Raw genomic sequence first — 17,445 nt, 5'->3', positions numbered from 1 at the left:
ACGGACAATTGTTAATATAACTTTGAAAAATGTACATCAATTATCTTCTAACTCTCAATTATTATTTTCAATCATATAAACGACTAAAAATCAATTACTTCTCAATTAATAATTGATAATTATGATTGAAATTCATAGATTTTAAATTTAATACTAGAGATTCTAGTGTTCATAATTTATATATACCTATTCAATTTCAATTTCACATCAAATCTAAAGTATGGGTTCTAACTAATGTATTATAGTTTGTCAATAATTGCATAAGTGACCAAATAACAAATTATTTTCAAAAAGCCATTTTTAAGAATTTAACTCCTTGCGCATTCATACTATACTTAACATTATTTGATACCCAAAACAAAGTATTTTCTATGTAAATTGAATTTTCTATGCAGGCATTTGTAAAATGTCAACAAGTCTGTGTAAGAAGTACTCACTGCACATATTCATAAAGACAAGGCTAAATTTTTATAAAGGCAACAGTATCTATATCTAAAATTGAGCACCTTCTACGAATTACATTTCTTTCCTCATATTTTTTTAGAAAAATATTTCTGTTTATTGCCTCCACAAGTATTTAGTAATATTAGTAGTAGGTAAATTATTTTATTCTTCAATAAAGGGTATCAGAAATTTTGGTACAAATAGTTGCCCACCTTTCCATATGCTAAAACTGTCAATGAATTAAGAATACATTTATGAAAACGTGCAGAAGCTGCAACTGAAGATCTTAAAATAAAAATGTGGACATTTATATGTTAGTATGAGATGATTGTTTTGAGTCATCTCCATCATAGTTGTAATTGGCTCTTTGAGTAGCTATTTTTTGACGTTTAATCTTAAGTGCCCGTCCTTCTATTACATACAATACTCCACTGACATAAAGGGCAATAGTTCCTGCGACTGCTACTCCATAGCTCCATCCTATATCATTATGTTCCCAATTTGGCATCCATACTCTACTGTCTCCGTCAATTCCAAATATTATCAGAGCAATAGTACTGCATACAGCTGAAAATATTTTTTTATCAATTATTAGGAATGTTATACATTATAAGACAACATAACACAATGTTTACCTGCAGCTATATAAAGTATTCCAGCTGTAAATAGAATTTTAACGTAACGTTCATAAGATCTATTTAGATACATATAGAATGTAGAGTAGAATAAACCAAACGCCGTTAAGAGAACACAAGCAGAAAACCAAAACTGAGTGGCAATATAAAAACCTAAGAAAAAAATTTGTAACAATTAAAAATTTCATATCACAGAATAAAACTTGGTCTTCTTTTATTAAAAAAGTAATAAACAAACCTTTAAATAAAATATCATGGATAATATAATATTCTTCTTCAAACACCCACCAACAATTATGAAATCTTGTGTCGTGCCAATGATGAGCGTCTTCAAATTCTTTAAAACATACTACCCATAGACCTATGGATTTGAAGACAGTTTATTAAATTGTAATTAAATACTGAATTTTATTCACTTTTGATCAGTTAACTAGACTGAGTAAGTTAATGATAATTTTTAATTCAACAAAGTTAAATTAATAGGAAACATTTAAAAAAGCTAAAATTAACTTAATTTTTAACTTTATTACCTTAACTGTCTAACTCGTTGATGCCCAAGCTTAATATTTAGAACAGAAAATAAATTAACATCATGAATTTCAGAAACTTGAAACTATCATTATTCAACAATTATTTATTAATACTAATAAATAATAATTAAAAAGTTTGGATAGTTATACCATCAAAATACTTAAAAAAAACTCGGAAACACAGTTGTGGATTATTTTAAATATTATATTTATATCTTTTTGTAAATTAAAAAAAAAAAATGTTAAGATATTTATTTCAGTTTTTAAAGATTAAGGGAATGCAAATTATCATAAATAATCATACGTAGTAGATACTAGACACTGGTTATCTAAATGATGAAAACACAACATTTAGTTCGAGACAAAAATCTGATTAAAATAAAATATATAGTGTTGCATTCATTCCAGATGACAGTTATCTATTTGATAACTTTGTTTTTTAAGCATTTTAAACTTGCTCAATACATAAAAATATCGTAGTATAGAATATGCGCGTTATACTAACCGATCCTTTCGAATTTCGGGTGCTCTAATTTCCCATCCGTGACCAACCAGTTCTTCGTCGCGAACGCCAACAGGACTAAAAACGCTCCCAAAACCGATAGGCCAACAGCCGTCAAACCGTTCCTAGATTTTGCCATAGAAATTACTGCCTACAAGTACTTCAAAACGCGGACTGGAGATTTTTAGTTTCGAAAAAAGACAATGAAAAGAAACTGAGAGTGTCCTAAAACTTATCGGCAGCGGTGTCGACGAAGACAAGAGCGTCTTGAGACAGCTATTATCAGTAGGTACTTTACTTATCAATATCACACTATTACGGTGAGTGCCTTATCACAAAGTCAATCAAAATAAACACAGTTTACATTTTCATATTTTTATATTTAATATTTTAAAATACTAATTCTGTAAATGGTAAATATTTCTGTGAAAAAGTGTAGTATTTTATCAACTCTTCAAGTGACAAATTACGAATGGTTTCAATTAATTTGGTTTATTCCAAAATAATGATTAAAGATAACAATCTGATAAAAAAAAACAAATTATTATGACGTTTATTTCAATAATTTTATTTGTATGATTGGAAAGCTAGAAAGAATTGGCTACTTCGGCGCTTTAGTTATTAGTTAATAGTTAATATAAAGTCTATCAGATTATCCGCAAGATCCAAATTGAAAAGTACACGCACAGTATCTCGATATTTTTGATAACAACTCGATGTCCTCAATAGATTATATTGTGTAGATAGTAAAAAGGTGGATGGGACACCGCCGCAGAATGCAAATTGAGGCCATTATATTTTTGCGGTCGTTAAGTGATAAAAAATTGAGACCATTTGCTTACATTTTTGCATGATAAATTTGTTTCATCTTGCTTTTTTTTATAATATGATTATAATAATGTATACGTCATGTTCGACATGTCATCACGAGTTGATAATCGAAACACTAATTATTTGTCATCAATATTAGCCAATTGGAAACGTTATGCCTTGTTCATGTTTGTATTATATATCTATGGGATTATAGAATGAACTAAGGTAGTATGGTCTATGAAGTATGAGTCCGGGACTCCGGTGTAATGTTCAAATAATTGGTAAAGTTCTATTTTACTTTGGCACCGCTACTGCTACTAGCTACTTCATGAATCGCTGTGAAAAGTGCCAGTGACTATAATTTTTAACACCTCTAGATTGCTTTAGTAGTCGACGCTGATCACTGACGTAATTATAGTGACGTTTAGCGCGTTTATGGCCAACGATAATATTAATAAATAATAATAATTTTTAATAAAATATTCTAATATTACATGAAAAAAATAAAATAAAAAATCTATTTGATCTGTTTGAATATGAAATAATGTCTATCAAATGTCCATCTTTGACTGTGATAGTAAATGTCAACTATCTATATTGACTATTGAGTATAATATATTAATATAGTGATAAAGGTGTACGGTCCGCTTGTATGTAGGTAATCGGTAAAAAAATATCAAGAAAAAAGGAACACGGAAAAAAGAACAAGCAATAAAAAACCAGAGAAAAAAGGACAATTTTTAAATTTTTAAACATACCTATTAATTTATTATCACAATAAAAATTATATCCTCATATGTAAGTATTTTTTATTTATTTATTTTTAACCAACAATAACATTTCAAACCAGTAGTAAAAAAAGTAATAAGTCTAATTGTCTAATGTCTATGTATATTTGCATAAATGCTTCATTCTCATACCTATTTACAAACATTTGGTACTTAAATATAATAAAAAAGTTTAAAATATTTAATTAATGATACCTAATATTCTATTATTATATTGTGTCAAACACTGGTAAAAGTTATTTTTTTTTTTTTTAATGGGTTTCCCTTTACAAATAATTTTATGCAACTGAAAAAATGTTTGTCTAAAGTAATATCTTTAAAATTATACTGATTAGAAATGTTAGTTCATATTTTTTAAATTTCATAATCAATTAACAAATTTTTAATTTTTAAATTATTATTTTTTTTTCCAAGATTCTCGGCTGTCTTACCAAGGAGAAATCTATTATTTGATTTCATGACCTATTTTGGTGTTGGAATGTTTCTTGTTGTAATGTTTACCAAGAATATTAAAAGTTATGACAATTGACGTTCTACTACTCTGAATTTAAATATTTATTTATCATGTAGTTACTATTTACTAGTTATTAATTTTTAATTACAAAAATCAGATAGTATAAATAAAAGCAATAATTGGGTACCTATTGCCTAATACAATTTAATTGTATTTCAAATTAAAAAAATTAATGTTCAATATGAACCATTACCAATACCAGTTTCCACAATGCCTTTTCCGGTGTAATTTTACTATGAATTTTAAAACCATTTAAATTCTTGCTCTAGTTACTACGATATTAATTCATGTGTCTTAATAATTATATCTATCAGTGACATAGCTTGGATTATGAAAGGAAAGAGTGTCTAAGTATAAATTTGTATTTAAATAATATATATAATAAATTTATTGGGAAAAAAAATGTGATTGTGAGGGCATATAATTAATCTATATACTTTATTCCAAAATACTATTGTTTTATACTCAATATTTATATTAGTTAGGTCTTAGGTTTGTAATCTAGGTCGATGATCATTTTAGTAAAGGCAATAATTTTTACTAAAAAGTTAATATTCCGTTTGGGTGAGTATCATTTGTACCGATTGGGCGAGTTGTATAATTATTTCTATACAATATATACATCCACTTTATCAAAATGTGATAAGACTAGTAAGGCAATTATAGCTGATTTTAAAAATAAAATATAAGTACGTTACACATTACACATATGTAGAGTGTTGCATTTAAATATCTTAAATAAATAAAATACTTTTGTATGACTATGATTTGTGATCTATAACTATGTATAATCCATTATCCTAACAAAATCACTTCATTACTAAACACAAAAGTAGTAATTGAAAAACCAAACAAAACGACATACGGCCCCCCTCAATATGTTTCAACTGTCAAGACCTATCATGGTCACATACAATCTTACTGCCATCACCCATCGCGCTGCGTCAAATATGTCGAGGCTCATGAGTCAGATAGCTGTACCAAGGAAGGATCCCTCCAGTCCAGTCAAATACGTTCATTGTTCCAAAGATCATACTGCCAGTTTCAAGTGATGCCGATTTTACCAAACCATTCTAAATCGCCACGAAATCAAGTCTTCCAACTCTCACAAATATAAATACCACACATATAAATAATTTAATCCTTGAGTCCCTCCCAATCGACCCTTTCTAATCCATCCCGTCATGCTGCTGTTTCTTCTGGTGCTAAACCGAATATCCATCCGTGAAATTCAAATTTAAATTTAGCTCTCTCAATATTCCTCTCTGATTGAACCGCCTAACAAATTCAAATTGTTTGATTTTAAACGCAACCGCCTGATACGCGTTCACACTTTCGCGGTTTAGCCGCAGAAACAGTCGCGGTCGAACTGCGAGCGGTTCGACAACCCGAATGATCAAAACACATTGTTTTGAATTAGTCCGTTCACACATATTTGACGCGGTTCGTTTTTTCAAAGTTTAAATGTAAAAAATAATTCCAATTGTGTGACCTAAAGTTGTTGGTAACATTTATCTCATTTTGAAACTTTGAATAATATAATCATAATATCATGTAGTAGTCATCAAGGAAAAAACTAGATAAATATTTTATTACTGCATAAATTAGTAAAATATATATAATATACGTATACAAATACAATGGATGACATATTGAAAATTTAAAATTATGTACGGGATGCAGTGGTGCAAATAGGAAAAATGTTTAGGAGGCCCAAGCCTCAACACATTTTTTTTAAATTATAATTTATAAGTACATACTTTTAATTTATTCAGTTCTAAAAGTAGTTTAGTGTAATACATAGTAGGTACATTAATATATATATATTACAAAACATGAAATATTTATTCAAATAAATAGATATATTTAGGGAGCTTTGAGTTTATTTTTTTTGTGGGGGGGGGGGGGCTAAGGGCCCCCTGAGCCCCCCCCCCTATTTGCGCCACTGACGGGATGGGGTGTTCTTTAGAAGGTATACATACTTTCATAAATTATGTTTATAATGCAAACGTGATCTAGGGCCACGAATAGCATCCAGTATTTGAACCCAATTATAATTATAATCAACTCCGGAGACTAGAAATACGTAAGGTAAGTAGGTAATATTGTACGATTTAAAAATGCCTCATATAATAATACAGTTGAAGATATTCTTTTAATACATTTTTCATTACAATCATTTCAACTATAATTTATGATACTATTATGACGTTACAATGTAACGGTTGCATGGATAAGTATATATTAATATATAATAATAATACATAATATTTATATTGCCTATGGGCTATGTTACCTATATGGCTATATGTTTAATTTTGTTAGTTATGTATATTTCATTGATTTTAATTAATTTTGGGACATCAAAAATATATACCTAATACCTACTATAATGTAACACGTTTCCACCAAAAGTAGACCTTTCCCTTTTCCACTAATACCCGTTTCCACTAAAGGCGTATCTTTCCCTTTCCACCAATATTCGTTACCACCAAATTAGATCAACCAATAATTAAACCACGGTTAATTTACCAAAATAATTTGTATGCTATGCTTATATTAAAATCTTTAATACAGTAATAAGTTTATTTAAAATACTAATGTTTAAAAAATGATATATTAGTGTATTTAGTTATGTTATATTTTTTTTCAATCGTAGAATATAGTAGTATACAATTGTTTTTGTAAAAACGTGGTAAATAATTTTATTTGGCGGAAAAGGAAAAGATACACCTTTTGGTGGAAAAGGGAAAGGTACACTTTTGATGGAAACGGGCATCGCCCGACTATTGTATTTAACTGTTATTATATTACTATAAAATACCTAAAATGGGGTAACTTTGGCCCCGAGTGGTAACTTTGGCCCCGAGTGGTAACTTTGGCCCACCGTTAGAATTTCAGATAATTTTATATGCTGTTTCTCAGTCGTATTGTAGCAATATCCAAGAACAGTGCTACTGTTGACTGTAATGAAAATCTGTAAAAAAGTTGGAGATGGCCAAACAAAAAGGACTGTATCGACTACAAATGGGATGACGTAATAAGAAAAATCAAACCATTTGTATGAGCAAACGAAATTTTTTTCATGTGCCAGAACTTGAGGATTTTGTTTAATTAATTAACTTTTTATGTATAACTGCAAATAACATTTTTTTGGTACCTAAATAGTGCAGATTTATTTTTTTTTTTGAATTAATGTAATAAACATATAAAATACAATTTTTTTCCGAAAAATTGCTTTTTTATTCGTTATTATGCTTGTTTTGCCATATAACCTGCTTAAATTAATTTTCAGGTACTTGCTAATTACAATTACCTAACCTAACCTTGCATATACTAACTTTGGCCCAAAGTGGGATGAACGGCAAATTATAGCTATATTTGGAGGTGGGACAAAGTTACCCCATTCCCGGGTAACATTGGCCCATTTTTTGGGAAAAGTTTTTTCGGTAAAACACGATTGCGTACGGTCTGTATCGACATACGCAATCGTGAACATTAAATGTTCACGATTGCGTACGATTTTTATCTGCAACTTTGAAGCACTGTTGCCATTTTCTTATACTTATTAAGAAACATATAGAGCGCGTGGCCCTAAAAATAAATTCTAATATGATTGACTTTGGAATTGTCCAAGATCGACCGGTCGATTGCGATCGACTGTTAAGCGCTCAATATTGTTCTATATTATAGAACATATAATTTAAAATTAATTGAGATTCGATAGGTGATATTTAATAGGCGATAACGAAATCGGTTATTTTACTAGGATATTTTAGGATACTCGCACTCGATAAAATATTATGAATACTACAGTATAGGTACCTATCATCATTTAATAACTCAGTGAATAACCGTCGTTGGACTAATCAACTTCATCATTTTTAAGTGGTACCAAGTATAACATTTTTTACTATATTATTTAAACATTTTATTATTTTTAATTATTTTATTTTGTATACTATATTATAACATATTTGTCGAAAATTGAGATTTTTAAGTGGTACCAAGTATAACATTTTTTACTATATTATTTAAACATTTTATTATTTTTAATTATTTTATTTTGTATACTATATTATAACATATTTGTCGAAAATTGAGATTTTTAAGTGGTACCAAGTATAACATTTTTTACTATATTATTTAAACATTTTATTATTTTTAATTATTTTATTTTGTATACTATATTATAACATATTTGTCGAAAATTGAGATTTTTAAGTGGTACCATAGCTTAAGTCATAAAATTTAAATTTTACTGATCAAAAATAAAAACATAAATTTGGCAACGTTGCACAGTAAATCGTACGCAATCGTTTGACTTTTGGGGTAAATATTAAAGTTAATGGTTTAACGTACGCAATCGTGTTAACGTACGCAATCGTGTTCTCAAAAAGATACATCGTACGCAATCGTGTGGTACCCAGTTTTTTATGGTTAAAAAATAAAAAATTGGAAATTACATTCCGCAGAGGGCATGTCTGAACCCACACAATTATGACAATTTTTTTATTTTATTTTTTTTACGTGCAACCTAGTTTAATTTAGTCGTAAAGTTGAAAAATGGTACAAAGTTACCCCGTTTCTACGTATTAGTATTTGGTATTAGTTATATTGGCTATGGCCTATGGATTACTTACAGAATTTCATTTTTAGATTTAAATCGTTTTTAGTAAATTTACTTTGTTATTTTTTGAAGACGACACTCAGATGACTGAATTTTATAATATTCTAATAACATTTCATTCATCAAATAAATATTTTTGGTATAACCACATGCGGTTCGGCCGCGTATATGTGTACCGTATCCGGGTGGTTGAACCATTCACGGTCCAACCGCTGTGACTCAACCGCTATGTGTGGCCCGACCCTAAATTTCTTCCTTTCCGTTATATTAATGAACAATAAATAATTATGGTATCTACGTCCGATAATTTTTGTTGTTACATCTTACATAATATTTACTCATTACTCGTACACTAATATTGTATCTTTTTTTCTTATCTGGTATTATAATCCCATTAATTATTGTATCAGTATGCTTCATTAACAACCGATTTATTACTTTCTATATCTATATAACATTATAATATTGTATTATTATGTTTGTTATCATCTTAATCGTGCTTTGAAGTAATTTAGGTAATTTAGGTACATTAAGTAGGTAGTAAAAATACTATTGTAAATTGCGCCCGGGATTTTTCGGGGTCTAAAACGGGTATAGTAAATTGCATCCATAGTATTCTACTATCTTGAATTCATCGTTACCTATTATGTGTATTTTAAAAATAATGTTGTTCATTTATTGGTGGATAAGCCGAACGTTTATCGCTATAATCGATTTGATATTAGCGATATCAATGCCTTTACGCGTATACAACGACTTTACGTACAGCCTGTAATACATACGTACATTTTAGTAAGCCGTTTGCACGCAAACAATATAATAATAATAATAATACAATGGATATTATATATACTCTAACATTTTAAAAAAATAAAATTTTTTTTCCTATTTTTTTAAATTTATTCATTTCAAGTTAGCCAAAAAAAACATTTTTGGAGGACAGTGATAGTCGCCTCCTCGTGGTGTCCTCTGGGTAATGCTAAATGACTATCATAAAAATAATACTTCTATTGGGCGCAATTTACTATACAGAAATTTGTACCTGGAAAATACCGGGCGCAATTTACAACTATTTCTTTTTGTTGGGCGCAATTTACGTTTGCCCGTAATTTACACTAATTCATAATATTATTCAATAACACTATCCACATAATGCAATTTATAATTTGTTCACACTTTTAAGTTAAACTTGTGTTAAAAGTTAATTGGATTGAAGAAGTACCTACTTTAGATTTTACTTATTACCTTATTTTATCGTTGTGATTAGGAAGGAGTCAGCATATTATTTGGTTTTATATTATCGGTTGAGTATATTTTCTAAGTAACTGTAATATAAAAATTAAAATAATAAAATAATAATGGACCAAATTAAATGAAAGCTTACTTTTCAGTTAACAATTTATTTTTCATTTTCGATTTAGAGTTGATCGATAAATGTATAGATTTTACAATTATGTGAGAGTTTCATTTTATTTGCTCACTTATTTAAAGTAGAAAAATTAATCAATTTTCAATTCTAACATCTTATCTGTATATTATGTATCTTAAGAATTACAAGCATGGGAATTTCATTAAGACTATTAATGCAAAAATTTTGTTTTGCACATCATGTTGTTAGGCTTTAGCCTTTAGGTAAAAAGGTAAAGAATGAGTTAACTCATATTCTAAAATGGGTGTTAGCATACTTGGTAATTGGCGAGTCATCTTGTGTGACACAAATTATTATAAATGAACAAATTATTAATTATTAATTGAATATTTAAATGAATTTTGTTTAAATTAGAATTTCTTAAATAACTTAAGAAAAATAGGAACATGCATAGGTACTATAGTATACATAGGTACTTAAAAAACCACGGAGAATTATTCATCAAAAAATCAATAACAATATGTATTTTAATTTAACATGAACAAAAAAAAGTTTTATTAACATAGAATAATGATTTGTACAGTTATATGTATATAATAATATCAGCAACACAAATTATAATATTTTTTTCAAAAAATAATTTTAATTTTAAGAAAAATTATAAAAAACTAATCTTATTTAGACATGATTTTAAGTAGTATACCGCTTTTTTATAATTGTTATCTAATATATCTTTAGTTCTATAATATTCTGTATAGTGTTGGTGTATCATTCTTCTTATAACATTGCTAATAAAATATCAGGATCTTCAGGTATAAGATATGGAGCTGTAGTGGATATATCCAATCTTCCAAAGTTTTCAAACAAGGTTGTTTAATTCTGTAATATTGAATAAAATATTTTATAAAAATACTTATTATTGAAGCAATTATATTTATACTTAACATTACTAGTATCCGAAGTAGATATTGATAAGCCCTTTTCTTTGCGCTTCTTGGTTTTTTTTTGGTGTTGACAATTTTTTGGTTCCAAGTTTGGTAAGTTGAGGTTACTCGATTTACCTAAATTAATACAAATATTTAAAAAAAATTTAAACATTAATACTGCATATCTCAATAATTTTTTCAAGTTAATTATAATAAAAGATTTTTTTTTGATTTGTTTCCCAAGCCTATCAGAGAGTTCCTAGCCAAAATTGACCTATAAATATATAAATATATAAATATATTAAACATAAAAGAGTACATTATTTAAATATTATGACTATATTTTTATTTAAACACCTAATTATAGTTGAAATAACACTAAAATTATTTTCATACATTTTTTTGTTTAAAGTATCTGATAATTTATCAAATTGAGATTCTAATTTGTCCAATTTATTTGATTAATCCTGAAATGCAAACTATAATTTATATTTTCATGAAGTCCTAAAATACATTTTGCATTACTTTAAACTTAGCTTTTGGGTCATCTAGCACCTTATGAATAATAATTATCACAAGTTCTACATTGCAATAAATGTCATTCTTAAAGAATCATAGATTAGTTTGTTATTCTATAAATAAATTATGTTAAAAAAAAATAAAAAAATATTTAATCCTATAAATATTTGTCTACAGTTGATAAAAACTGTACACACACCTTTTATTGAAATATTGTAAAAGACTTAGTACATACATACATAGGTTATAATCTTGCATCAAGTTTGATAATAGTCTGTTAATGATGTTAATTGATTAATTTACTGTAATATTAAAGTTAAGGACTAAAAATTGAATGTAAATATTCTATGTTATACATTTGTAAAATGAGACAAAACACATGTGGGTGTGAAATTATATTAAATCTTTAAAAAATAAAACAATTTTGTAAACTTTTATAGCTTTAAATTATTTACATTATCTTTATTTTAAAATTTTCTAAGCCAAATTCATACAAATTTACTTCATGAACCAAAGTATTTAAAATTACAAAAATGTATAAACTAATCTTTATAAAGTATAGTTTTCTCCATTTTAACTTAAAGTATAGGGAAATTTTAACAATTAATTTAATTTATCACAATATTAATATTAAAAATGAATTGCAATATTTTTTTAACCAAATAAAATGATTTTTGTAGAAATTATTATAATCTTAATATTAATTATATTATCGAATATTATTTCATGAACTTTACCTTTAAAAATTCAATATATTAATTTGGTTGTATTTCCATCTAAAAAAATATTATTTTTCTTAATACATTTTATTACAAAATATATGTACCCATGCCAATATTCAAGTAAAAATAAATTAAAAGATTATACAAAATGTCACTTACGTATAAGAATAAGAATAAAGATAGGCCATAGACGGCCTGCAATCTGAAATCAGACTATAGAGGGGCTTAAAATAAATGTACCCTCAAATATGTTTTTATTCTAATGGCAATTTTTAAAAAGCATTTGTCTGTTTGGGTCACAATATATTTTCAAATCACCCACACCCTCTAGGTATTAATTACCTGCATTAAAATATTAGATGTATTAGATTTATCTTACCATTCTTCCGTCAGTTACAGGACATAATATAAATAAATCATCTGATTCATCCAATTTTAATTCATTTTTCTATAAAACCATGGGTAGATTAATAAGAACGAAATCAGTAAGAATTTGTAAAATAAACCTTCAGTTAATAATATATTTTTTAATAAAACTAAAAATTATTGATTTATTTGCTTACCTGGTTTTCAATGAATCCAAATACATCTAAACAAATACATTGCTTTTTGGCAGTGAGAGTGAAATGTTACAAATTCTTCAAATGTGGTAAGGTATATGGTTTATGTACCCATATTGTTTTTCTTTTAGTGAATTACTTCATTTAACAGACTAAAAATTATTTATGTCCTTAATAATCAAAATTAACAAATAAGCATTCAATTCAAAGTTCTAGAATTCAAAAATTTAAAGTATTTTAATAATTTATTATTATGATTTATTATATCATAGAATTTGCCAGACGTTGTCGTTATGATATTCGCAGTGTCCGTAATTCGTGATGAAAATTTATTGAAAACTACTCAACCCATAGAGCAATTACTTTGTACAATTGTACCTCTATAAAAACAAAAAATTAATAAACTATATCTCGACTGTTCTGCGGTATCACAAATATTAAGATAATATAACTACCTACATGAATAGTCGCGACTTACCTCTCGTCGTTAACAGTTGTCTTATTGCCAATTAACCACTCCGGGGTTGCGCGTTATTACTGTACGTAATTATAACAATCTAATTATGCCATTGCTGGCTAGTGGAAACGGCCGCCTTCTCGGGCAAAAACTTGTGCAAAACTAAATATTATGTCTTGCACTTTTCCATCACACCACTCAGACCTCGAATTCTCGGAAGTCAAACACAGGAAGAATCGTAAGTCTACATAATATGATACCTCAAATTCACATAATAATCCAATTTCTCTAAACCTACATCAAATCATCCTGTTCTTAATACGAACAACGATATCAAATTCTCGTACGATAACGCCATGATTACGGACGAAGCCCTCTACGCTAACAGCACTATCGATAACGACGCAATTAACCTTTCACCAATACCCGCGGATGATACTACAAACACTACCTGGCCCAACATGATTGTTCCCGCTGCCATACATACGAAATATAACTCTGATCAACACCTCAAACATTTTGATACTAATTTCGTTGGTACGCCGATAATTATCATCAAATTGACTGATCCCAATGTTTCTACCTGGCAGTGGCGCCGATCACCTAATTTATCAATGACATATGTCATAGTAGATTTTATAGCTGGGGGGCCCACCAAGAGGTACTGGGGCCTGGTTGTGGTTAGGTTGTGAAAAAATTAGGGTGGGCCTCTGAATCTACGATGGCATAGTATTTTTTAAACACTTCTGCGCCACTGCTACCTGGCATCCGTTAAAAAGTGGGCTAAAATCCTTTGCTTAACTTTTTTGGCATCAACAACATTAAACCGAGTGGTCTTAAAAAAGTAAGAATAATTTTCGACTCTATTTATCACGCCGACATAATATGAAGACAACTAGTTGAACGTTGCGTGTTGCTTAGCGGCCTTTCAATAAGAGGTAACGGCTGGTACCCAACAGGTTATGGCTGATATTGAATTGAGTCATGCAAATACTTTTGGGTTATCGGACTTGAGTTCAGCCAATATTGTCGTTAGGTTGTTCGAGTTGAGTCCCATCAGCCTATTAGCGTTACCCAGGAGACACAACGTGGTTGTTGACCGAGTAGTTTCCCAAAAATGTGTGTGATTGGTTTCATTGTTTTTAATAATATCCATAATAATTATTGTGTGAATTATGTGTAATTTAATCCTACTTTTCCGCTTTTGAATCGACGGTGACTCCGGAATTTTATTGTTTTTCACGATACTTGGCATAACCTAATCTAACCCAATAACCTAATCTAACCTATATGATTTCTATACGTTGTGTCGTAATTCATAAGTAGGGTTCGGAACTTATAGCAATTGCATACCCTTCATAGGTGATGTAACACATAGTGTTATACAAATACATTTTATAATAGTATATATTTTGTATAATAATTGTATTACTTTTGTCTATTATGTGTAAGATAATTATTATTTATTGAAAATTAGTAGATAATCTTACATTTGATATATTACTATACATTAGTAAGACTGAGACATCACATGCAGGGTTAAGACATTACGACGTCCTGTTTCATTAGTGAAAGGAGTAATTACACTCAATACAAATGGACATAATGCGACTCATCAAATCAACCGTCTATAAATCATACAATACATATAATAAACGAATATACGAATACAAGCTTGTCTGTTCTTAAGTTGGGAATTATATTAATTAGAGAAGCTCAATTCAATTATTTAAAAACTGTGTTCCAAGTGTACAACATTAGATATAGACTATTGTGGGGCTTTTCCCCATATATTTTTAAATTTTGATTTCTACATTTCAGGTTAGAATATTTTAGTTTTTACCTCTTATATTCCAAATTTATCATATTTAACGTCTTAACGATGAAATATGTAAATTAATATATATTTATATTTTATATTTACTTTACTTTTTAAAATTTTACCCAATTACACTTAATACGTTCAGTTACATAAAAAAGTAATTTTTTGATATCTTGGGAATCGGTAGTGGATACTTATTTTAGCCAATCTATATCAATATTTTGTCCATAATTGATAAATTGATACATTGATTGACCTAGATATGAGATAATACTTTTTAAAGCTGATTTGAATTCGTTATGTACTGAAGTGTATTTTATGTGAACTTGAGATTGGTCAGTCAAATTTTCCCTGTTTTTACCTTCACAACTATAAGCCACCGACCCCCTTATTATTATTCCTATTTTAATAACAATAATACCTACATGTTTCAGTAGGAAATAAAAAAAATATATAATTATCAGTGATAATATCTTAATTTGTGTTTCAGACACATAGATAAAACAGGGTAGATCTATTTATATAGATACCTATGTTAATTGTCTACACTAGTTCACAGATGTTTAATAATACAATAGTTGATTGTACATTTCACACATCTGTGCACTATCATACTTGGCAAAGAACAATAGTGATAATATACAAACAAACTATGATAAAAAAAATATAGCAAGGTCTTATATTAGATAGTCTAAATCATAAAAAGATAGAAAATTATTTTTTATATTAAAAAATGTAAGATTCATTAGGTAGGTATATCATTGGCATTAATATAAATCTACTAGTGTCTTTATAAAAATTATTTTGTGTATTATTTTGAACTGTTTCCTAATCCAAGAAAAAAATCGGGGTGTGCAAAAATATAGAGGAGGAGCTAGAGAGCTACATCTACCTACGCACCCACACCCCAATTCAAGCACTATATAGTTTTTGTATAACTTGTATGTAATGTGAATGTTAATCATGGACAAAAAAAGTTAGTCAAAGAACTTAAGATTTTAAACATAATATAATGAACTTGGTACTTATTTATATAACTAAATAATTTTAAGTACATATTTTTTTCTGATTGATAGTAGTATTTTATAAATTAGTACATCATCTAAACAGTTGGTTGTAAATATACGTTTCAATGTTTCATAATGTCAAGTATAATATTATGATTTTCTTATTTCATTTTTATGGTTTTAATGGCATACTTCATGCTTGAATGTTTGGTTCTACTGTATTAAGTGTCTATATAATCTATATAATAAATTAATAATATATTTTACACGCATGGACCGATTATACATCAACAAAATGAAAACAAATATTTCTTATGTAGAACATTTTGTAATGTACCTATTGATTTTATGCTTTTACAATGATGTATTTTTTGTGTGTGTGTATATTATAATAGAAGAGATCCTTTTATTATAAACTTGAATATTTTTCTAGTAACCGTTAATAATTAGTATATAAATCTAGTTAATACTTATGGGAAATTAAAATTAAAATTTATCAGTAGCAATTATCAAAATTATCAAAAAAAAAAAAAAAAATAGGAAAAAGCGAAAATGTTATGTACATAATTATATTACATGATTAAATTATTTATACATAATATATTGTTATAATTATGTTTAAACAAAAATACGGGAAAGTATCTTTCACTATACTCCCCCCTGGTACCTACTGATCTGCAGTGACGCCAAATACAAAAAAATGTAGTATGGTGAATATCAGATTTTAATAGAACCTACCCATCTTACAATGGATGAACGTAGGGGAGGGAACTGAAACCCTAACATTATATTATATTATTAAATACCTATATTAGGGGTGGCCAAATCACGGCTCGCGAGCCACATGCGGCACTCGTCACAGTCGTATGCGGCTCGCTGTCTTATTTACAAAAACCAAAATATTTTATTATATGAAATATATATATATATATATTTTGCATATAATGAATTAGCAATAATATATGATATAGGTTCACTTTATTATTTTAATCCAATTTCATATTTATACGTTGGCTTATGTCACCTACCCAGTACCCAGTACCCAGTACCCCCCATCCACCACATAATTCACTGTGGCAGTCACCATATTTGGGTAAAGTGATCGGCACCACTGGTGCAATGGCTCATATAGGTTCCCACAAAATTAGCAAATACGGTTATATATACTTAAGTATCTATATAGCAATAACTATCATTATGGTAACAA

General features: G+C 28.2%; 1 protein-coding gene and 1 pseudogene across 1 annotated transcript; both read right to left on the bottom strand.

The window, feature by feature from the left end:
- Positions 1 to 160: 160 nt before the first annotated feature.
- On the bottom strand, positions 161 to 2,399 carry LOC107165796 (uncharacterized). The gene is made up of 4 exons (XM_015514193.2): positions 2,115 to 2,399; positions 1,318 to 1,440; positions 1,080 to 1,232; positions 161 to 1,011 (listed from the first exon to the last, which is right to left on the bottom strand). Exons 1-4 carry the CDS (start codon positions 2,248 to 2,250, stop codon positions 752 to 754), a joined length of 672 nt encoding a protein of 223 aa, XP_015369679.2. The 5' UTR covers positions 2,251 to 2,399; the 3' UTR covers positions 161 to 751.
- A 9,000-nt stretch (positions 2,400 to 11,399) lies between these two features.
- LOC149062489 (uncharacterized) lies at positions 11,400 to 13,067 on the bottom strand (annotated as a pseudogene).
- Positions 13,068 to 17,445: the final 4,378 nt, after the last annotated feature.

The sequence above is a fragment of the Diuraphis noxia genome, unplaced genomic scaffold (assembly GCF_037042655.1).
Source record: "Diuraphis noxia isolate RWA-SAM2 unplaced genomic scaffold, SU_Dnox_SAM2 contig0001, whole genome shotgun sequence".
Taxonomy (NCBI): domain Eukaryota; kingdom Metazoa; phylum Arthropoda; class Insecta; order Hemiptera; family Aphididae; genus Diuraphis; species Diuraphis noxia.
The sequence above is the reverse complement of the archived record's forward strand: the minus strand, read 5'-3'. Positions and strand labels throughout refer to the sequence as shown.